The following is a 24,318-nucleotide window of genomic DNA, read 5'->3' on the forward strand; positions in this document are numbered from 1 at the left end:
TGGTTAAGAATCTGCCTTCCAATGCAGGAGACTCAGGTTCCATCCCTGGTTTGGGAACTAAGATCCCACACGGTGCAGGGCAACTAAGTCCATGGGCCACAACTAGAGAGCTCAGCCAAATAAATATTAAAAACAAAAACAACTGGGGAAGGCAAATTTCATGTTGCTTTAACCAATAAATAAATAAATAAAATAGGATCAAGAGGCCACCAGTTTGGGCTGACTGAAGAGTTTATCTGCTGGAAATCAGAAAGTTCAGTTCAGTTCAGTTCAGTTTAGTCGCTCAGTCGTGTCCGACTCTTCACAACCCCATGAATTGCAGCACGCCAGACCTCCCTGTCTATCACCAACTCCCGGAGTTCACTCAGACTCACGTCCATCGAGTCAGTGATGCCATCCAGCCATCCCATCCTCCATCGTCCCCTTCTCCTCCTGCCCCCAATCCCTACCAGCATCAGAGTCTTTTCCAATGAGTCAACTCTTTGCATGAGGTGGCCAAAGTACTGGAGTTTCAGCTTCAGTATCATTCCCTCCAAAGAAATCCCAAGGCTGATCTCCTTCAGAATGGACTGGTTGGATCTCCTTGCAGTCCAAGGACTCTCAAGAGTCTTCTCCAACACCACAGTTCAAAAGCATCAATTCTTCGGCACTCAGCCTTCTTCACAGTCCAACTCTCACATCCATACATGACCACAGGAAAAACCATAGCCTTGACTAGATGGACCTTTGTTGGCAAAGTAATGTCTCTGCTTTTGAATATGCTGTCTAGGTTGGTCATAACTTTCCTTCCAAGGAGTAAGCGTCTTAATTTCATGGCTGCAGTCACCATCTGCAGTGATTTTGGAGCCCAGAAAAATAAAGTCTGACACTGTTTCCACTGTTTCCCCATCTATTTCCCATGAAGTGATGTGACCGGATGCCATGATCTTCATTTTCTGAATGTTGAGCTTTAAGCCAACTTTTTCACTCTCCACTTTCACTTTCACCAAGAGGCTTTTTAGTTCCTCTTCCCTTTCTGCCATAAGGGTGGTGTCATCTGCATATCTGAGGTTATTGATATTTCTCCCGGCAATCTTGATTCCAGCTTGTGTTTCTTCCAGTCCAGCGTTTCTCATGATGTACTCTGCATATAAGTTAAATAAGCAGGGTGATAATTAGGCTTCATAAATCTCTGGGTGGCCCTCCCAGCAACAATCCCAAAGAAAAGCACAGATGACCTAAATGCTTTGAAGAAGACCTAGATGGGCAGGATGTACTATAGTGCTCTTTACTGTTTGTGCATGTTCTTGGCGAATTGGCCTCATCAATAACTAAACAAATGGGATTGCTTAGTGACGTCATATGGGATTGGAGGGTCAGTTCTTGAGGTGAAAGGATTGCTATTTTCAGTGGTCCTTTGAAAGAGAGATGTAAGGCACATTTAAACTGTAAAAAATAAACAGGTTCTTTTTGTTTTTATGAGACTTAGCAACATATATATATATATTTCTTAGAGTTCTAACCAAAGTCTTCTGGTCACTTTTTCTCTTTCTACAGAATGAACATGTTGACTACGTAGATGTTGGCGGTGCTTATGTAGGCCCGACCCAGAATAGGATCTTACGGTTATCTAAGCAACTGGGTTTAGAAACTTACAAAGTGAATGTAAACGAGCGTCTTGTTCATTATGTCAAGGTAAGCCTGATGTTTTACTCAAGTGTTTTACTCAGTGGGGAAGCATTTTATTTGGGAAAACATTTGGTTTTGTTTTCAGTTTTTTTTTTTTTTTTTGTCAAAGCAAGCACAAAAGTAGGTTCTCAGCTTTAAAGTAGTATTCTGCCTTGCTTTCCTTCTTTTTAAAAAAAGTCCTTGTGGACTCCTGCAGTCACTGAAAGTGGGCATTCTTCAGCTTGGTTCTCCTCCACCTCACCCACTGTGGCCCTAGAAGGCCACTCCCTGCCTCTAGTCCAGCTGGAATAGGGGTGCAAGGCTCTCAGCTTCCTTTATTCCCATCCCTCTGGGGCTGAGGGAAGCACCTGAAATAGACACACACACACACACACACACACACACACACACACACAGTCCAGGCAGCTCCTGAGGCACCTATGAGGCAGTTCTAAGGCCCCAAGGAACACAACAGTTTGAGGCCACTTAAGACTCTAAATGGGTCATTCATCCTCATCCTTACCTGACATTTCTTTGCACACTTTGATCGTTTTCTCTGCACCTAGCCATGACTATTGGGAAGTCTAGCTCAGTTGTGCAATTTCCTACTGTTTAAACAAGAGATTGTCTAAACTCAAAGTGCTGCTATCCCCTCAAGGAACAGCAGCTGTTGCCCATGTTATTCTTTCTTCCTGAAGCCAAACATGGAGCAGATGGAGTCTGAAAAAGAGCCTGGAGAAATCAAGTTTCTGGTCTGATACTGCAGCCCACTTCCTGGAACTAGTATCACCAGAGCAGGGGTCAGTTACTCCTAATGCCAGGATTCCCACACCACTAACCATATCACTTCTCAACAGATGCATCACCCAACCCCCAGCAATCATGTGGGTGTGCCATCTTCAGGGCCTTTCAGAGCAGAGATTTGAGGATCCTTGAATGTACATATGGACACTGATGCCCAGTTGGTGAGGTCAGGAATCTTGGGAAACTTTGATTAGCTGCTTTGGGTTTGTTTGTGATGCTTGGGGAAGTTTGGCAGTCAGACAAATGAGAAAAGAAACCAGCAGCCTTTAGAAAAACTGGTTTCAGAGGTCAAGGGAGAAATGGAAAAGTATAAAAAAAAATTTAGACAAAGTAAATTTATGAACACTGGGTTCAATAGGCCATGATCAAAAAGGAAAAACTCCTTTGCTTTCCCACTTTGTTTTCTCTGCACAGCATGATGTTTACCTGGACTAGTAAGTAATAACAAAGGTAAGAGTAATAGCAACTGTTAAATAACATGTATTGAGCACTTTGACCTGTATTATCGTATTTAATGTAGGGAGAGAAACCAAATCCTTTGTACTACTCAACTGCTAGTTAAACAGTCATCTAAATTTACTGTCTAGTCCATCTAGGACTCAAAGGAGTCTGGTAATTATCTTGGAACCTGAGCAAATTTATACTCCGCTTTATAGAGGAAAACACTGAGGTTCAGTGAGGTCAAGTGACTTGACAGAAGTATAAAACTAGTAATGGTCTACCTACCCCCTGAATATACGTGCTCTTTATGAATTTTAGGACTTACTTATATTCTTAAGATGCTAAAGACTGTTCTTTTAATTTAAGACGGTCTCATCTAATGGAAAGGTGGAGAATAGATATGCTGTTAGGAAATTCCGTAGCAGTCCAGTGGTTAGGACTCAGGACTTTCACTTCCATGGCCTGGGTTAGATCCCTGGTTGGGGAACAAAGATTCTACAAGCCATGTGGCACAGCCAATAAATAAATAAACACTTACCATTAAACCATCCTCTCACATACTTTAACCTGCCAAGGAGCACCTATTTTCACCCAAGGTAGACTACAAAGTTAAGGTAAAAAAAAAAAAAAAAAAAAAAAACAAAAAACTAGGGCACCAGTTAAAGGTTAATTTATTTTACCTGAATGAGTGGCTTTCTGCTAGTGTTTCTGATAAATCACATCATTTCTGCAATGAGAAATACGCAAGGTAGTGGATGTTTTTATAATGACCAGGAAACTAGAAAGTGAGGAGGCCGGATTAGGGAAAGAGCAGGCAGATATTTAGCTATTCCAGATAAGATGATAATCAACTGTATGTGCTTAGTCGCTCAGTCGTGTCCAACACTTTGCAACCCCATGGACTGTAGCCCGCCAGGATTCTCTGTCCATGGGGATTCTCCAGGCAAGAATACTGGAGTGGGTTGCCATGCCCTCCTCCAGGGGACCTTCCTGACCCAGGGATTGAACCCAGGTCTCCCGCATTGCAGGTGGATTCTTTACCGTCTGAGCCACCAGGGAAGCCCAATTAATTGTATAGCAAAAAATAATTCCACTTATTTAAGACTATCTCCACTCTTAGTGTTATGTTTGCTTCTAGGGAGAAGAAAGGACTTTTCCTGCCAGCATGGTCATGAATTGGGCCAATAATGCAAATTGTTTATGTGACACTCTACATTAGCTCTCCTCACAAGCTCAGCTTCTGTAATCTAATACAGTATATTCTTTTCAGTAAATAACACTGAAATGAAGTGGGCAAATAACTGGACGATTGCGGCTGTCTAGTTAAACCAAGCCATATTATTTATGATCCAGATTGCTCCAGCTCTTAAATTTTACTAATCTGCAGCCTTCAGGAATACCTCCATTGTTTCTTCTGTCAGCAGACTGTAGTGCATTCAGTTTCCACCTACTCTAGGATGATTTTCACTATTCACCAGAGAGCTACTCTTGACCTTAGCTAGATTGTGTTTACGGGGCAAATTTTGATTGTGTGGTCCCAAGCCTGAGCCTCTGAAGCACTGGGGATAGATGCTGGGTGGTGTTTTCCACTCTCTCCCTTCCCCAAGAGGACTAAGTTTACCTGCTTTAGTGGGATCTTGGTTCCCCAGTTTAGTTCAGTTAACTTCAGTCGCTCAGTCATGTCTGACTCTTTGCGACCCCATGGACTGCAGTGTGCCATCACCAAATCCTGGAGTTTACTCAAGCTCATGTCCATTGAGTCGGTGATGCCATCCAACCAGCTCATCCTCTGTTGTCCCCTTCTCCTCCTGCCTTCAGTCTTTCCCAGCATCAGGGTCTTTTCAAATGAGTCAGCTCTTCGCATCAGGTGGCCAAAGTATTGGAGTTTCAGTTTCAACATCAGTCCTTCCAATGAATACTCAGGACTGATTTCCTTTAGGATGGACTGGTTTGATCTCCTTGTAGTCCAAGGGACTCTCAAGAGTCTTCTCCAACACCACAGTTCAAAAGTATCAATTCTTCAGCACTCAGCTTTCTTTATAATCCAACTCTCACATCCATACATGACTACTGGAAAAACCATAGCTTTGACAAGAAGGACCTTTGTTGGCAAAGTAATGTCTCTGCTTTTTAATATGCTCTCTAGGTTGGTCATAACTTTCTTCCAAGGAGCAAGTGTCTTTTAATTTTATGGCTGCAGTCACCATCTGCAGTGATTTTGGAGCCCAGAAAAATAAGTCTGTCATTGTTTCCATTGTTTCCGCATCTATTTGCCACGAAATGATGGGACCAGATGCCATGATCTTAGTTTTCTGAATGTTGAGTTTTAAGCCAACGTTTTCACTTTCCTTTTTCACTTTCATCAAGAGGCTCTTTAGTTCTTCTTCACTTTCTGCCATAAGGGTGGTGTCATCTGTGTATCTGAGGTTATTGATATTTCTCCCAGCAATCTTGATTACAGCTTGTGCTCCATCCAGCTCATCATAGAAATGATATGCTCTGCATATAAGTTAAATGAGCAGGGTGACAATATAAAGCCTTGATGTACTCCTTTTCCGATTTGGAACCAGTCTGTTGTTCTATGTCCAGTTCTAACTGTTGCTTCTTGACCTGCATACAGATTTCTCAGGAGGCAGGTCAGGTGGTCTGGTATTCCCATCTCTTGAAGAATTTTCCAGTTTGTTGTGATCCCAACTGGGGATCAAACCCAGGCCCCCGGCAGTGGAAGCATGGAGTCTTAACCATTGGACTGACAGGGAAGTCCCTATCTACTTCATTTTTAGAAGGTTCTTATGGTTATGCTAAATTCATTCGTTGTTTCAGTAAGTAGTCACTGGACAATCAACTGTGTACCAGATATTGTTCTAGGCTGGATATAGACTGATGGATACATAATTCAGGTTCCTGCTCACATAGAGCTTGCCATTTCAGGGGAGGAAATAAGTAAACAACAAACAGTAAATAAGTAATATTAAATAACATTTCTGCCTGTATTCTTCATGGATCTTGAGAATAGAGTTGCTATTCTAACTCTGGTTTAGTAAATCTGATTCTCATATCATAGTTTCCTGACTGATTCCTACAGTGAACAGGTTTTATATATGTTGTGAATTTGATATGGCTTTATTTGGGAGACTGTATCTGATTTGTGAAATCGGAAATTAATCACGTCTTTAACCTAAAAGGTGGCTTTGAGGTGGTGTCAGCTAGATACTTTAGTTTAAAATGTACTCTATGGATCTCTTCTTTTGGAATGTGCACAGGAAGCAGGTGGACTTGAACATCTCTTGGACTGAGTGATTGATTACTTGTGTTAGTAAAGAAAATGCACCATCTTTGCAGTTGTTTTATGAGTTACTTTCATTGAGTTGTGGAGACTTTGGGGTTAAGTTTTGCATTGCCGCATCTTGGAAAAGGAGGAAGAAATACTTCATTTTCTTTTCTTTTGCTTTCCATGGGTTTCTCCAGACCATAACAATGCAGGTAGGGTATCAAGAGGGTGAACACTGCCAGAGATGGAGCAAGGCTTTTTGCAGGGACTGCTTTAAAGGAGACACTGATATTTTTATGCATTCTCACTTTCTGCCTGCTTTTTGAATCCTCCTTAAATAAAATACAGACTAGATAGACCACACATTTGCTTTTAGAGAATGATGTGATAAAGATTTGTTTGAAACAGTCTAGTTTCCTGATAGTAACAGTTCACCAAGCAATCTTTCTGAGTATTGGTTCTGTTCTTCCCACACATTTACTCCATGTTTCTGTGCCAACGACTGAAATCAAAGGCTTTTCAGAACGTGTGTGTTCTGGAATGCTAAGTAATTTTCTTTGTTGTTGCTAAGAGGTGAATTTTGTTTTTGCCAGTAGGCTGCGTTGAAAGCAGAGGATGTGTTTTTTTTTTTGTTAGTTTGTCTTAATGCTTGCCAGATATAACTGCGACTTTGACCCTTTGCTTCTAATAAGGTGTTTCTTTTGGATCGGGGACATATATTTTTAAGCCGCTTTTAACACCTTTCCATACCAACTCACAGAAGTCTTTTCTTTTGTCTTCAAAGAAAGTTATGCTTTCACTTTCCACCCCTCTCAGTAGGAAACCCTAGGAGCCAAAAGTTTTAGGCTCTTGTAGGGATGTCGATTGTCCTGTCTTTGCCTCATTTCTTTTAATCACCTGAATTCATCCCTCCTGATTCCACGCATTGGTGTTGCCTTCTATCTGTAATATACATATATCTGTGTTACCTCATTTGAGCTTCCTTGATCCTTTGAGGTAAGTGCATTATTTACCCCATCTTACACATGAGAAAATTGAGGCTTAGAGAGTTTAGGAGCCAAAGTGGGGCTTTCCAGGTATTGAACTCAGGTTCTGTGAGTTACATCACACCATTCCTTATTCTGTGGGCAGAGTTAACTTGTGAACCCCTTTAATAAACTGCTCCGAGATACAACAGGAATCATCTTACCCCAACAGGCTTTAGAGTCCTCAGATGCCACTTTGGCAGTAAGGGCTCCTATGGATTCCAGGGGTTGGTGTGGAGTGGGTATGCCTAGGAGTCACATGTGGCGCCATTCACCAGGGTGGCCTCATCTCTTGTACTCTTAGCCATAGATCTGGTCCCCTTCTGGTCTTCGGTGACGACTTGACTCCTGAGAAAGCCCCAGGCTGCCCCAGTTAGGCTCAGCAGGCTGAAGAGGATGGATTTTGTTATTGTGTTAAAATACTAAAGCTAAAAAAAATAAAATAAAATACTAAAGCTAGAGGCCTGGGACATGGCTTAGAATTGTTGGCTATATATTCTTTTTTATAAGTGACTTATGTAAACTTATTAGTCAACGTATCATCAATAAGAGTATTTTATTTTATGCCATTGTACTCTGCCTGGTTTACAAAAGAAGAAAAGAGGATTTAAAGTAATTTGTATAAGTCAGAGTAGAAGATGAAAAAAGACAATTAGGTAAGGACAGGCAAGTGGTAATGGGCTTGTGTTCATGATAAGAAATTGTTTTGATCATAGAAATGAAGTAATACAAAAGGGATGTTTTTCTCTAAATTCAATTATACATAGGATTTTAAAAGCAGAAAGACTAAAAATATTCACATATTTTCACTCTGTTCTATCAAGTATTCAGTATAAAGAAATATAGAAATAGCTTGTAAGAAATAGTTGCTAGTAGTTTCCATTCTTTTTTTCTTCTGTATTTTAAAAGGCTTCATATACTTCTTGTGGATCATAGGAAAGCTTAATGACAAATTACCCTTAAAGCCTTGTGCTGTTTAGAAAGTTAGGTCAGCGTTAACCATTTTCTCAATATACAGCAAAGTCCAATTAATTATTAGATTTTTCCTTTTTATTAATTAAAAAAATTGTGATAAAATAGACAAGGCAGTGGCAACCCACTCCAGTACTCTTGCCTGGAAAATTCCATGGACGGAGGAGCCTGGTAGGTAGGGTGCAGTCCATGGGGTCGCTAATAGTTGGACACAGTGACTTAACTTTTAGTTTTCACTTTCATACATTGGAGAAGGAAATGGCAACCCCCTCCAGTGTTCTTGCCTAGAGAATCCCAGGGACAGGGGAGCCTGGTGGGCTGCCGTCTATGAGGTCGCACAGAGTCAGACACGACTGAAGCAACTTAGCAGCAGCAGCAGCAGACATAACCTAAAAGTCACCATCTTAACCTACTTAGGTATGTAATTTAGTGACATTAAGTACATTCACTTTTTATATTCCTTTCATTCATTTTTAATAGGAAGTAATTCACTACAGAAATCATTTTTCTAGACATTCATTGAGAAATAGTCTAGAATCACCCACCCGCCTTGGACTGGCCTTCACTGGCAGCATAGAAAGGGCAATAGGTCACACACAAAGCTTTTCTCTCACTGAGGCTGTGGGACTTTTCAATTACCTCTTCAAGTGGGACTCTGGCATTTTGGTTAATGGCAAAAAAGAACTTGTGAATAGAATGAAACATTACAAAAGCAGCTTCCTCAAGAGAGACTGTTCTAGTCTCCATGATTACCCAACTCTGGGAGGTTCTGACCTTTCAGGACAGAATGTAGTTTCCAGCTAGAGATCTCCCCCTGCCTCCCCACTCCTTGCTTTCTACTTCCTCCCTGAGTAGCCCCTATTCCCACCCCAGAGCACACACCCAAGTATCCCAACCAGAAGGCTTAATCATTCAGTTCAGCTCAGTTGCTCAGGCGTGTCCAACTCTTTGCAACCCCAGGGTCCTGAATTTTTTAACTTTTTTTTAATCTTGTCCAGTCTGAGCCTCCCGAAAAAGGGAAAGTTCACTTGTCCCACTGGCCCAGCCAGAAAGTCTTTTCTGTCATTGCCCTGTCTTGCCGCTTAACAGGATCAGTAGCCCTCTGTCTCAGGTGTGGGCTCCAAGCCTTTTCACTTGTATAGCAAACTCAGTGAACGAATACCTTTTGAAAACCTAGTGGATCTCAGTAAGTGACAGTTATCCTCACTTTAGAGATAGGAGAAAGTTGTAAGAACGTTAGTGTCAGTTTGTGTGCCCCATGTACAATGAGGCCAAACAAACTGAAAGGTCAGAGTTTGGAGCAGAGAAAGGGTTATTGCAAGGCCATGTAATGAGCTGGGTGGGCTCGTGCCCTAAAAAGCCCTGAGCTCCCTGAAGGGTTTTGGCAAAGCACTTTTAAAAGCCAGGTGAGGGAGGGGGAGTCACAGGGTCTGTGACCAGTTTGTGCACAGTTCTCTGGCTGATGGTGAAGTAGCAAGGTGGTGTCACAGGGGTTAACATTATTAGTCCTTAGGCTACAGAAGGCCTGGGGCTATATGCTTCTGGTGCTCAAGTAGTTAACGTCTTCCATTGTTGGAGAGGGTGTGTCACTAAGTTGTGTCTGATTCTTTCCAACCCCATGGACTGTAGCCCGCCAGACTCCTCTGTCCATGGAATTTTCCAGGCAAGAATACTGTAGCGGATTGCCATTTCCCACTCTAAGAAAGGGGGAAGTTTATAGCATCTGTAAAACAACTCAGGAAATGTTCATCAAGTACTATTATCTAGGTACTTCAGAGAGGAGCTAAAGCAGAGAATATGGGGGAAGGCCCGTCTCAGGAAGGCCCCATAGCGTCTTGTTCAGTTATAGGAATGTAAGTATTTGGTTCCAGGTCCTACAAGAAGTGAATGAGAGAGACAGACAGACAGATAGGCAGATGTGAAAGCCTAGTTGATAATTACTCTTAGTAAACAGAGAACTTGAAACTGAAAAAAACCAAATAATGAAAATAATGTTGATACTTTATATTTGAATGGTCCAGTATTGTTTTCATAGTACTTTATTGTATTTTTTGCCTTGTGATTGGATTTGGTGCAACTGGAAGAAGAAAATTCTAGGTGGGATCGCAGAAAATTTGAGTGTTAATTATTGTTAAATGTAATGAATACTTTGCTCGCAAAAGCTGTTGAGCTGAGTCCTCTTCATTTCAAAGACTTTGCTTATGTCAGGTTTTTCAAACTAAGAGAACAATTACCAAACTATTAGTACATTTGCTTTCATTCCCATGGCTCTCATGTAATTTGTCAGACTCAGATGATACACAGTGAACCTCAGGCTGAGATTTAATTTTGTGTGTTTGCCAAAGTACCCAGTGGCCTAGTTTCCACAGTCATATCCAGCAGATAAACGGCTCTGAAAAAAATATCAGGCTTTAGAGACATGGTAGGAAATCACCATCAGCTCACACTTCCTGACCAGCAGAAGGTGATAAAGTAGACCCTGGGGCATAGCCGTGGGTGCTGCTGTTGCTAAGTCCCTTCAGTCGTGTCCAACTCTGGGACCCCATAGACGGCAGCCTACCAGGCTCCTCTGTCCCTGGGATTCTCCAGACAGGAGTACTGGAGTGGGTTGCCATTTCCTTCTCCAAGCCGTGGGTGCAGTCACTCACTAGTCCACATAATTGTCTGGGCACCCACCCGAGAAGTCCTGAATATCTGTGACTTTCCCCCGGTTGGTAGAATTTTTAAAAATACTTTTCTGATGTCCAGATGTTGGAGAGATTGTGCTAGGAATCTGATGGTTTCTGGTCCACCCTCCCTCCCACTGCAAGCCGTCATCACATCTCTACCAGCCTGAGTGCAGGAGCCATCACAGACGAAACTCCACCCAGTACAGGGACAGGGCTGCCTCTGCCTGGTCACTGGGATACACAAAGTGAAAGCTCTCAGTTAACAGCCTATCTGGCAAGAAGTTCCGCTTTGCCCTTGACCCTCTCAACCTGCTCTGCTGTACTTTCTGTCTGTACTGCCCTGTTCCCAGGGGAGCAGAGACCCAGACCTGAGACTCAACACAGAGCCCTTGCAGTTTTAGCTAGATGTACAAGTGAATTTGTTGCAGGAAGGAGGACCACTTCCAGGGCCCGAGAATGGGCTCCTGTCTCACACTTGGAAATGAATTGCCCGAGGACACACATGCTGACAAAGAGAGAGACTATTGGGAAGGGGCGCCCAGGCAGAGAATGGCAGGGAATCCAGGAGAACCTCTCTGCCACATGGCTTGAAATCTTGGGTTTTATGGTGATGGGATTAGTTTCTGGGTTGTCCCTGGCCAATCATTCTGGCTCAAGGTCCTTCCTGGTGGCACACACATTGCTCAGCCAAGATGGATTCCAGTGAGGAGGATTCTGGGAGGTTGGTAGGACATATGGACTAGAGTCTCTTTCTTCCTTTTGACCTTTCCCAATTCTTCCAGTTGTTGGTAGCTTCTTAGTTTCTCATTCCTTACCAGGACCGATGCCTCCTGAATGTGTCAGGCCTGACCAGGGCAGGAGGTTTCAGTCAGTGGTTCCCCTAACAACTTCATCTGACTTCTCCTGTTTGACTCAGTGTTGTGGAACTATGTGCCTTTTGTCCAGCAGAGGTATGCATAAGAATTTATTCTCATTTGTAGCATTTGGAAAATAAATATTGTTTATTTTGGGTTTTCTTTCTAGTTTGTGTTTTCCTGTGTTATCTCAGGCCCCTACCAGTGACAGCCAACATATGAAGAAAGCATGCCTAAGGGAATATTTTCCAAGCAATTTTATTTCCAAAAATGCTTTGCAAAAGAGAGAGTTTGTTGGTTGGATAAATTTTGGAAATTCTCCATATTCTAAGCCTGTCTTTGAGAGCCAAGATATCCATTAGGAAATTAGAAGTATTATGAGGGCTAGCAGTTTTTTTTTTTTTTTTAAGCTGTTTAACTATAAGTCAGCATTCTCCAGATTTATGGCCATGGAACTCATTTTCATATAGCATCCAGAAAGATCAGAGTGAGAAATGTTAATATATATGTGTTTAGAGATTTAGGTTCCCTAAGAAAGTGAGTCTTTCATCTTTCTCTTCTCTTTAGCACCTTACACATAGTGAATTCTAATAACTTGGATGGTAATTTACTAGTTTTGGTAATTACTACCAATGGTAATATTGATTATGGTTATTTTTAAAAAGCTATGCCTGTGAATTGATAAGGAAAAATCAGTGCCAAATTGGCATTCATTTGAAGCTCTTGTCTGAGTTGGGAAAAGAGGGGGTCATTTGCATAAAAAGAGAGTGGATCCTTTCTGGGGACTAGGGGAACTAAGTGTGATAGGAGATGGGATATAAAAAAGCAAGATTTCCAGTCTTCCTCTTATTCCTTCATTTAACAAGCATTTCTTAGAACCTTGGTATTTATAATACAAGGCAATGTAGGAAATGAGGCATAATCCTTCTTCTCAGGTGTGTTGAGACTAGTCCAGATGGTAAGACATGTACTTAACTCAGTTTAACATTGTAAGGAATGGCAAAGGGCTTTGAACAAATGAACAAAGTGCTCTAGTGCATTCAGAGGAAGCTAAAGTGGTTTCTGATCCAGGCAGCTAGGTGAGATCTTTGGGACCATGTCCCTCTCAGATCAGTATTCACTCATGCCTACAACCTCCAGGGGTGGAAGTACATCCTAATAGGTTCTCAGTGGGGGATCCATCTCAGTGGCTTTGCAGGTCCAATCTTTCCGACATGGAGACTGAGACACAGAGTTGGGGGCCAGGGGAGTCTGAACTGAAAGCATGGAGACATGAACTCTGGTTCTGCCACTACCAGGTACCAGCTGGGTTTAAACAAATTAGACACACACACACACACACCACAGGCATACTTCAGAGATACTATAGCTTTGGTTCTAGAACCACTGCAATGAGGCAAAAATATCACAATAAAGTGAGCCACACAACTTTGTTTCTCATTACATATATAAGAGTTATATTTACACTATACTATTAAGTGTGTAAGAGCGTTATGGGACTTCCCTGGTGGCTCAGATGGTAAAGAATCCGCCTGCAATGCAGAAGACCTGGGTTCGATCCCTGGGTCGGGAAGATCCCCTGGAGGACAGCATGGCAACCCACTCCAGTATTCTTGCCTGGAGAATCCCATGGATAGAGGAGTCTGGTGGGCTACAGTCCATAGGGTTGCAAAGAGTTGGTCACAGCTGAAGCAACTTAGCATGCATGCATGCATGGCTAAATGAATAAGAAGAATTTTACACAAACACTATAATGTGATAAGATCTAAGTTTTAGTGAATATTAGCATTACCTGTGGGATTTGTTCAAAATATAGATTGCCTGCCCACACACCCTTGATTAATAGGCCTGATGGCAGGATTCCTGTAATCTGTACCCTGAGTTATTCTGAGCAACTTCTGCTATAAATCCAGGAATCCTGCAAATGGAAAGGGTTGGATTCCGGAAAAGTTTATGATATTCATTCACATGTATATTACTCTACAGCAGGGTTTCTCAACGAGGGCACTACTGACTTTTGGAACTGGATAACTCTTTGTTGTAATGGGGCTGTCCTGTGCATTGTAGGCTATCAAGCAGCAACCCCCAACCAATAATGACAATTAAAACTGTCTCCAGACATTGCCACATATAATCTGGGGAGCATAGTCAATCCTGGTTGAGAAGCACTCCTCAACAGGGACCAAAGCCCCAGGAGTCAGACTAGAGATAGTGATACTGATCTTTCTAGATCAAATCTGTTAACAGTGAAGAGCACCTTTCTCTAAAAACTTGAGGTCCCCAAAGAAAACATTCTCAGAAGGGTCTGTCTACCTGTCCTCTTAATGTCTCAGCTATCCCACTCAAGTACTAGACACACCAAACACTAATAATCAACTTATGTAGACTTTGGTATAAGACACATTTCCCCTTTACACTTTCTACTGGAGTGTGTATCACTCAAAATATACAAAAGATCTCAATATAGCACTTTACCAGCCTCCATAGATAGAACCTGAAGTGTAGGTTGGGTTATAAAAGGGAAGGAAATAAATGCCAATAAAGGGTTAATGAGTTGTTACAGCTGTGGGCAACTGAGGCTCAGTTCCCCTTAGTTTTACCTGAGAAATTGTGTGGACTATGCCAAAGAATTGCCCCACCAAGAGCAGAGAAGCTTAAAAAAAAAAAAAAGAACAGAGAAGCTGAGAGAATTTGTCCGTGTTCCTCATTGGTTGGGGTTGCCCTTATGTCCCATGGTGGATGTTGACCACTGAACATCTGTTGCAGAGTAAGCTTCAATAATCAAGTATAAGATGATCAGTCCTTAGGATATCAGCCTCATCAGTCAAGGTTCAGTGAGATAAGCAAAATGACTAAAGGATTTATTATAGGGACTTGGCCTTACCTAACTGTGGGGACGGAGAAGGCAATGGCACCCCACTCCAGTACTCTGGCCTGGAAAATCCCATGGACGGAGGAGCCTGGTAGGCTTCAGTCCATGGGGTCGTGAAGAGTCGGACACGACTGAGCAACTTCCTTTTCACTTTTCACTGTCGTGCATTGGAGAAGGAAATGGCAACCCACTCCAATGTTCTTGCCTGGAGAATCCCAGGGGCAGGGGAGCCTGGTGGGCTTCCGTCTATGGGGTCGCACGGAGTCGGACACGACTGAAGCAACTTAGCAGCAGCAGCAGCAACTGTGGGGAAATAAGTCTTTGCATCTGATGCTGGAGTTTGAAGGGCAGGCAGTTAGGAAGGGAAGATAGATGTATGATGGGGAAAAGCAAGAACAAGCTGGAACCCACAAGTGTGAGCTGGAGTCCAGATTAGCCTTTGTTGCCTCTGATCTTGACACTGTGGGTGTCTTGCAGAAGCCAGGATTCTTCATCATAGAGCTAAATACATATACCTGGCCTAAGAGTTGGAGAAGCTGAAGGAGGATCCCAGAAGGGTGGAATAGTTGCAGGCCCTCATGCCATGAAAATCAGCAGCAATGTGTGTGACCCCCAAAAGGAGTGGCTGCTTCACTTTTACTCTTTAGATTTCCCATAAGAATCTTTCTTGTGACCTATCCTAACCAGAAATACATAGGAAAGAAAACTCAGAAATCCAGTTCGGCCTGAACAAGTTGACAGAGTACAAAGCCATTATATCATCTCTTCCCTCTACCACTTGCTCAGTGAGCCCACATACAAAATGGCATCCATGGCATCAAGGATGGAGACAATGTATGGTCTCAACAATATGACCTTCCACTCACCAAGACAGATTTGATTTTGGCTATCATTAGTCATTAAGGAAGTGTAAGTCCAAACCACAATGAGATACCACTTTGCATCCACCAGGGTGACTATAATCAGAGAGACAGACAATAACAAGTGTTGGCAAGGATATGGAGATATTGGAATCTTCATATATTGCTGGTGGGAATGTAAGTTGGTGGCAGCTGCTTTGTGAAATACTTTGACAGTTCTTCAAAATGGAGTGGGAGAAAATTGAGAGTGACTTTTAATGAATAAAGGTTTCTTCTTGGGCTGATGAAAGTGTTCTAAAATTAGCTGTGGTGATGGTTTCACAACTCTGAATATACTAAAAAGCATTGAATTGTGCACTTCGAATGGATGGATTATAGAGTATGTGACTGATATCTTAGTAAAACTGTGAAAGAAAAACAGCCACTTATCTTCACACTGTAATATTTTCATCTTTTTTCTAACTACCTAGTTCTCTTGAGTTAATAGCATTTGTGAAAGAGGAAAAATATTTTTTTCAACGCCCTGTCAGTTATCTTTACTTACCCAAGAACCTCCAGAAGAACTCGTATTATTTCTATATTAATTGCTTTATTTGTAATGTTTGTATATACCTAGAGTCCCTTGGGAAAGATGGCATAACTATGCATCTGAAACCTTTTATTCTTAATGTTATGGTGTAATTTATACCTGAGTTTAATGATTCTCTTTTTCAAGGGATGAGATTGCACAACTCAAGTGCCCATTGTGTTAGCTGTACAAATCCTGAAAGAGGGGGCTGAGCATAAGGTGAAAATGAGGTCATGAACTTAAGAATATGCTGCTAGCCCTTGAAGTTGTATAAGAGGTAGAGGGAGAAGAGGCATGAAAATTGCAAGCCATAATGCTGTGCAAATAAAATAACAACAAATCCAGATGATGAATGAGTTCCCCAGGGAAATGGGTGGGCCAAGGAAGGCTGAGGATTGGACCCTGGGAGAGTCAGTAGATCAGAGAAGAGAGGGTCTTATGAACCAGATGGCCACTTGGGAGAACCAATACATTAAGATAAGATATGGAAATTCCCTGGCAGTCTGGTGGATAGGATTCCACACTTTCACTGGGGAAGGCCTGGGTTCAGTCCCTGGTCCCTGGGGAATTAAGATCCCATAAACCTTAAACCATAGCCAAAAAAAGGGGGGAAAAAAAAGATAGGATAGATGTTTCCTTGTAAATTATGATGGCTTTTTCTAGGTAAAGTAGCACTATGTATAATGTTTAAAAAGAGTTTGGCTACCTGCTTATTGGAAGAGGTAAAAAATGATTTTTTAAACTTAAAATACAACACGATCCTATTTAATGGGTCTCTTTTTAGATAATTTCTTTATTTAAAGCATTATGAACTATAGAAAATTAAACCACCAAAAGATTTCTCATACAGGCCAATCACAAAACAGTGAGACTAGAAAGGTGCCAGGGAATTCATATGGCTTGCACAGACATGTTCCTAAATCAATCCAGAACATATCTGCTTATTTTCAAGATGATCAAAGAAAAATATTTGTCAGCTTCCCTCAGTGGCCTATGATACTCTTTAATAACACTGATTCCCTTCTGTTCAACTAAATATTAAAAGTACAGAGCTGAAACTCACCACCATGCCAATTGGTAAATGCTACTTTCTGGCTTATTTTACGGGACCAACAATAAAGCTGGTGGGCTTCCCTGATAGCTCAGTTGGTAAAGAATCCGCCTGCAATGCAGGAGACCCTGGTTTGATTCCTGGGTCAGGAAGATCCCCTGGAGAAGGGATAGGCTACTCACTCCGGTATTCTTGGGCTTCCCTAGTGGCTCAGCTGGTAAAGAATCAGCTTGCAGTGTGGGAGACCTGGGTTCAATCCCTGAGTTGGGAAGATCCCCTGGAAAAGGGAAAGGCTACCCATTCCAGTATTCTGGCCTAGAGAATTCCACGGACTGTGTAGTCCATGCAGTTGTGAATAGTCGGACACTACTGAGCAACTTTCATTTTCACTTTTCTTTCAACAATAAAGAATGATGTGGGAGGCATCAACTGTCCTCCTTTCTTATTTTTGAGCTTTATGTAAATGGACTCAAACTCTATGTATTCTTTGACTTTCTTCTTTCACCAGCATATTTTTTTAATTGTTTATGGCCATGCTGCAATGACTTGTGGGATCTTAGTTCCCCAGCTAGGGATCAAATCGGGGCCCTGGCACTGAGAGCTCCAAGTCCTAACCAATGGATCACCTGGGAATTCCCTCACTGATATATTTTAAAGTTAAATCCATGTTGATTTGTGTTGTTCATGGTTTATTCATTTTCACTGCTCCAGAATGGACATTCATGTGTGTCTTAGTCTGTCTATCTAAAGCTCAAAAATAGACAAAACCAAACAATGTATCATGCAGGTATGTATATGAAGGAGATGGAAGAAAAGGAATGTTAGACACAAAATTCACTACAGTGGCTCCCTCTTGTGCAGAGGAGGCTGGATGTGATTGGGGAGAAACATGGTGTATGTCTAAATTTCTGGTGATATCACGCTTCTCAAATTGGATGGGGTACATGTGGTTGTTCATTTCTATTATTTCTCTTTAAACTATCAATTTTTTATCATATATAGCATATTTCATAGTAAAAATTTAATAGCATTAAATAGCTTGCTCAGTAACATTGAAGTGTTAAGAACGCCTTCCCCTTGCCTTAATTGGGCAAGCATCCAAAAACTTAAAAAAAAAAAAAGCAACAACAAACTATCCTCTCCTGGCAACAGTCTCCCTTTATTATGACATTGGTAGAGTGAAGATGTGGTTTCTCAAGGAGACGTAAGTATTTGGGGCACAATTCCAGGGACATTGCGTTCTACTTGACATCAACAACTCTGGCTGTGTCAAAGGCACAGAGATTACAAGCCACTTAGAAAGGGTAGAAAGATTTCAGAGTATAGGCACAAAATTAACTTTACTTTTACCCAAGATTTTTTTTTTAATTTTTACTTTATCCATGCTCTTTGGAAAATGTAGTATTCTAGGAGATCCTGCCTCACATTCTTAGGTTATAAAGGCATTTCTTGCTGAGAAGTGGTTTAGGATTGAGAAACAGCTGACACTTTGGGGAGAAAACTATAGAATCACCTGCCAATGCAGGAGATGTAAGAGATGGGAATTCAATCCCTGGGTTGGGAAGATCCCTTGGAGGAGGATACGGCATCTCATTCCAGTATTCTTGCCTGGCAAATCCCCATGGACAGAGGAGCCTGGAGGGCTACAGTCCATGGGGTCGCAAAGAGTCAGACATGACTGAAGTGACTTAGCATGCACACATGCATAGAATCACATTTAAGATAATGTGAAGGTGCATTCCCAAACAATTTTCACCCAGCTAAGAGCCATCTCCAGGCTCTCCCACTGCCCTATTTCAGGGATTTACCCAGGCAGAAAGTAGTCTTGAATTGTCTAGTTTAGAAGCAGGCCATGGAGGAAATAAGCCTTCAGGGACTGGTGAGAAAGGAAGAGGTATGTGACTGTTTCCACATAAATGCATATCTTTAGCACACTGAGATTTTCTGTGAAATAAGAACAAAGAAGCCAAACACTGCTAAGAGAGAAACTCATGAACACCTTTTATAAACTTAGTACCTCTATCAGCAGGATAAAAATTAACATCATGGCGGGCCTCTAAGATCTCCTTTTAAAATATTCCATGACTCCCATTTCTAAAAAAGATGGGCAGGCTAGACACTTCTCACTAGCTGAATGTTTCACCTCTCCTGCCACCTCTCTTTGTTGTTCAAAGCTCACACTACAGGGTCTTTAGGACCTTGGGTAAAATACTATTCTGGTTGGTATCATACTTATCATATTTATTTATCATACTTAATGTCCCCCTATGATTAAGCATATTTAAGGATTTTCAAGGAAACTAGGCCATGCCATGTGGGGCCACCCAAGACAGAGGGATCATGGTGGAGAGGTCTGACAGAATGTGGTTCACTGGAGAAGGGAATGGCAAACCACTTCAGTATTCTTGCCTTAAGAACCCCATGAACAGTATGAAAAGGCAAAAAGATAGGACACTGAAAGATGAACTCCCCAGGTTGGTATGTGCCCAATATGATACAGGAGATCAGTGGAGAAATGACTTAAGAAAGAATGAAAGGATGGAGCCAAAGCAAAAACAACACCCGACTGTGGATGTGACTGGTGATAGAAGTAAGCTCCGATGCTGTAAAGAGCAATATTGCATAGGAATCTGGAATGTTAGGTTCATGAATCAAGGCAAATGGAATCAGCGAACTAAAATGGACTGGAATGGGTGAATTTAACTCAGATGACCATTTTATCTACTACTGTGGGCAGGAATCCCTTAGAAGAAATGGAGTAGCCATCATAGTCAACAAAAGAGTCCGAAACGCAGTACTTAGATGCAGTCTCAAAAACGACAGAATGATTTCTGTTTGTTTCCAAGGCAAACCATTCAATATCACGGTAATCCAAGTCTATGCCCTGACCAGTAACACTGAAGAAGCTGAAGTTGAACGGTTCTATGAAGACCTACAAGACCTTTTATTTTTTTTATTTTATTTTTTTTTTACAAGACCTTTTAGAACTAACACCCAAAAAAGATGTGCTTTTCATTATAGGGGACTGGAATGCAAAAGTAGAAAGTCAGGAAACACTGGGAGTAACAGGCAAATTTGGCCTTGGAGTACAGAGTGAAGCAAGGCAAAGGCTAATAGAGTTATGCCAAGAGAATACACTGGTCATAGCAAACACCCTTTTCCAACAACACAAGAGAATACTCTACACATGGACATCACCAGATGGTCAAGACCTAAATCAGATTGATTATATCCTTTGCAGCCGAAGATGGAGAAGCTCTATACAGTCAACAAAAACACAACCAGGAGCTGACTGTGGCTCAGATCACGAACGCCTTATTGCCAAATTTAGACTTAAATTGAAGAAAGTAGGGAAAACCACTAGACCATTCAGGTATGACCTAAATCAAATCCCTTATGATTATACAGTGGAAGTGAGAAATAGATTTAAGGGACTAGATCTGGTAGACAGAGTGCCTGAAGAACTATGGATGGAGGTTCGTGACACTGTCCAGGAGACGGATCAAAACCATCCCTAGGAAAAAGAAATGCAAAAAAACAAAATGGCTGTCTGAGGAGGCCTTACAAATAGCTGTGAAAAGAAGAGAAGCGAAAAGCAAAGGAGAAAAGGAAAGATATACCCATTTGAATGCAGAGTTTTCAAAGAATAGCAAGAAGAGATAAGAAAGCCTTCATCAGTGATCAATGCAAAGAAATAGAGGAAAACAATAGAATGGGAGAGACTAGAGATCTCTTCAAGAAAATTAGAGATACCAAGGGAACACTTCATGCAAAGATGGGCTCGATAAAGGACAGAAATGGTATGGACCTAACAGAAGCACAAGATATTAAGAAGAGGTGGCAAGAATACACAGAAGAACTATACAAAAAAGAGCTTCATGACCCAGATAATCACGATGGTGTGATCATTCACCTAGAGCTAAAAATCCTGGAATGTGATGTCAAGTGGGCCTTAGGAAGCATCACTACAAACAAAGCTAGTGGAGGTGATGGAATTCCAGTTGAGCTATTTCAAATCCTAAAAGATGATGCTGTGAAAGTGCTGAACTCAATATGCCAGCAAATTTGGAAAACTCAGCAGTGGCCACAGGACTGGAAAAGGTCAGTTTTCATTCCAATCCCAAAGAAAGGAAATGCCAAAGAATGCTCAAACTACCACACAATTGCATTCATCTCACATGCTAGTAACGTAATGCTCAAAATCCTCCAAGCCAGACTTCAGCAATACGTGAACCATGAACTTCCAGATGTTTAAGCTGGATTGAGAAAAGGCAGAGGAACCAGAGATCAAATTGCCAACATCTGCTGCATCTTCGAAAATGCAAGACAGTTCCAGAAAAACATCTATTTCTGCTTTATTGACTATGCCAAAGCCTTTGACTGTGTGGATCACAACAAACTGTGGGAAATTCTGAAAGAGATGGGAATACCAGACCACCTGACCTGCCTCTTGAGAAATCTGTATACAGGTCAGAAAGCAACAGTTAGAACTGGACATGGAACAACAGACTGGTTCCAAATAGGAAAAGGAGTACTATATATTGTCTCCCTGCTTACTTAACTTATATGCAGAGTACATCATGAGAAATGCTGGACTGGAAGAAGCCCAAGCTGGAATCAAGATTGCCGGGAAAAATATCAATAACCTCAAATATGCAGATGACACCACCCTTAGGGCAGAAAGTGAAGAGGAACTAAAGAGCCTCTTGATGAAAGTGAAAGAGGAGAGTGAAAAGGTTGGCTTTAAAAAGTTCAAGATTCATAAAACTATGTTCATGGCATCTGGTCCCATCAGTTCATGGCAAATAGATGGGGAAACAGTGGAAACAGTGAGAGACTTTATTCTGGGGGGCTCCAAAATCACTGCAGATGGTGATTGCAGCCATGAAATTAAAAGACACTTACTCCTTGGAAGGAAAGTTATGACCAACCTAGACAGCATATTAAAAAGCAGAGACATTACTTTGCCAACAAAGGTCCATCTAGTCTAGGCTATTGCTTTTCCAATAGTCACATATGGATGTGAGAGTTGGACTATAAAGAAAACTGAGCGCCGAAGAATTGATACTTTTGAACTGTGGTGTTGGAGAAGACTCTTTAAAGTCCCTTGGACTGCAAGGAGATCCAACCAGTCCATCCTAAAGGAGATCAGTCCTGGGTGTTCATTGGAAGGACTGATGCTAAAGCTGAAACTTCAATACTTTGGCCACCTCATGCAAAGAGTTGACTCATTTGAAAAGACCCTGATGCTGGGAGGGATTGGGGGCAGGAGGAGAAGGGGATGACAGAGGATGAGATGGCTGGATGGCATCACTGACTCGATGGACATGAGTTTGGGTAAACTCCCGGAGTTGATGTTGGACAGGGAGGCCTGGCGTGCTGCAGCTCATGGGGTCACAAAGAGTCAGACATGACTGAGCAACTGAACTGAAATGAACTGAAGGATTTTCTTAAACAGTTTTTTTCAAAGCAAATATCAGTTTGGTATGAGACTATTACTTGAGTATAAAATATAGATTTTTTTACAGTTTCAATTAAGGGAAGAATTGCAACAAGAGCCAACTGTTCTGAAGGCTGCTGGTGAACTATTATTTAACCCAGTTTCTCTCCTGTGCAGAGTTATTTTTGTGTCTGCCAGTTTCTCTCAGAACATTCTTGCACATTTTCCAAAGTTGACCCTGTTACCCTTGAGCTTCTTAGTCTCCTTTTTTATTCCTTAGAAACATAAAAGATGTGTGGGAGATTTATAAGGTTCACATTTCAGAGTTCTCTTTCTTTTAGTCAGGAAGTTTAAGATGTCTCTTGGACAAAACTATCTCAACATTCCATCAATCATATAAGAGGCCGGAAAGCTTATTGTTTATGAGAAAAGGCTGTGGGAGCAGGAAATTTCTGTCCAAACCGTTTTCTAGCTAATATCACTAAGCTTCGGTTTCCTCATTTGTAAAATGGGAATATTAATAGTTCTTTCCTCCAGAGGGTTGGGGTGAGCATTACAGGAGACAATGCATAGAAAGAGCTTAGGGCAGTGCCAGGCATGGAAAAAGATCTTAATGACTATTAGTAATAATGGTGGTGATGGTGGTAGTGATGATGATAAAGGATTTGGAGTCTTAAAAAGTTGTCTTGCAGCACTACTACACAGCATTTTCAGATAAGAAATCAGATCACATAATCTGCCAAGGTTATTTGAATTTGCTACTCTGGAAAGAAAATTACTTCTTTGTCACTTAATGGCTGCCATGTAGTCTTACTCAGTTGGAGAGTGTGTGTGAGTGTGCGCCCATGAATGCTAATGCTCTTCTGTCTTGTGTCCCTGCCTTGATGGTCAGGAGTCTTACTTTAGCCCTTTTTAAAAATCCAGCTCTGAATATTGGTCAGTGCACACAGTACACACAGTAGGCTTTCTACAAATACTGAATATGTTTCTATTCAATAAAATTGAAATTGTGTGCAAAATGTATTAATAGACAGTGTTTTGACCTTATGAAGATTTACAAGATGTTTTAAAGAAAAAGGAATTCAATTAGGAAATAAAGGGAATTCCCTGGTGCTTCCAATGCAAAGGGCATGGGTTCAATCCATGGCAGGGAACTAAGATCCCATAAGCTGTATGGTGTGACCAAAAAAAAAAAAAAGAAAGAAAGGCTTAGGAAGAATCTAGACCTGCTCTCTTTTCCTGAGGATTCACCCTTCCCTCATAGTAGCACAGTGCCTGTCACACAACTGAAATGAAGTAAATGGTGGCTAAGTTGTTAGGATTCTAGGTTTTCATTGACAGGGCCCAGGTTCAACCCGTGGTCAGGAAACTGAGATCCCACAAGCCAAGCAGCCAAAAAAAAAAAAAAAAAAATCAGTCAAAACCAGCTAAAATGACACTAGGGAATTCTTGACAATCTAACTGTAATTTGAGTCTTGTATAGGTGCTGTCCATCATTGCTTTTTGACACAATAGAGGATCCTGTTTCTTTGAAAATGGCTCTGAGGTTGACTGGTTGGGATTTTTAGAATGTCATCCTAATTTAACATAATATCCTTTGCTTTTAGGGAAAAACTTATCCATTTCGGGGTGCCTTCCCTCCAGTATGGAATCCCATTGCTTATCTGGATTACAACAACCTGTGGCGGACCATGGATAACATGGGAAAAGAGGTAAAGTGTGCGTTCAGCTTGCCCTTAACCTGTGACTGAAATCAATAGCAAATGTTTAATATCCTTCCACAGTGCAGGGAACATTGATGTATATCATTTCCAATGTACCCAATAACTCTGCCACATTGGTAG

At 41.5% G+C, this 24,318-nt stretch overlaps 1 protein-coding gene across 1 annotated transcript in view; it reads left to right on the forward strand.

The window, feature by feature from the left end:
• MAOA (monoamine oxidase A) overlaps positions 1-24,318 on the forward strand; it is an 83,721-nt gene that overhangs the window by 28,106 nt on the left and 31,297 nt on the right. Inside the window, exons 3-4 of the mRNA XM_027533676.1 lie at positions 1,537-1,674; positions 24,082-24,186. Coding sequence (XP_027389477.1) covers positions 1,537-1,674; positions 24,082-24,186 — 243 coding nt within the window. The remainder of the gene's footprint in view (positions 1-1,536; positions 1,675-24,081; positions 24,187-24,318) is intronic.

This window comes from Bos indicus x Bos taurus, chromosome X (assembly GCF_003369695.1).
Source record: "Bos indicus x Bos taurus breed Angus x Brahman F1 hybrid chromosome X, Bos_hybrid_MaternalHap_v2.0, whole genome shotgun sequence".
NCBI classification, from domain to species: Eukaryota; Metazoa; Chordata; class Mammalia; order Artiodactyla; family Bovidae; genus Bos; species Bos indicus x Bos taurus.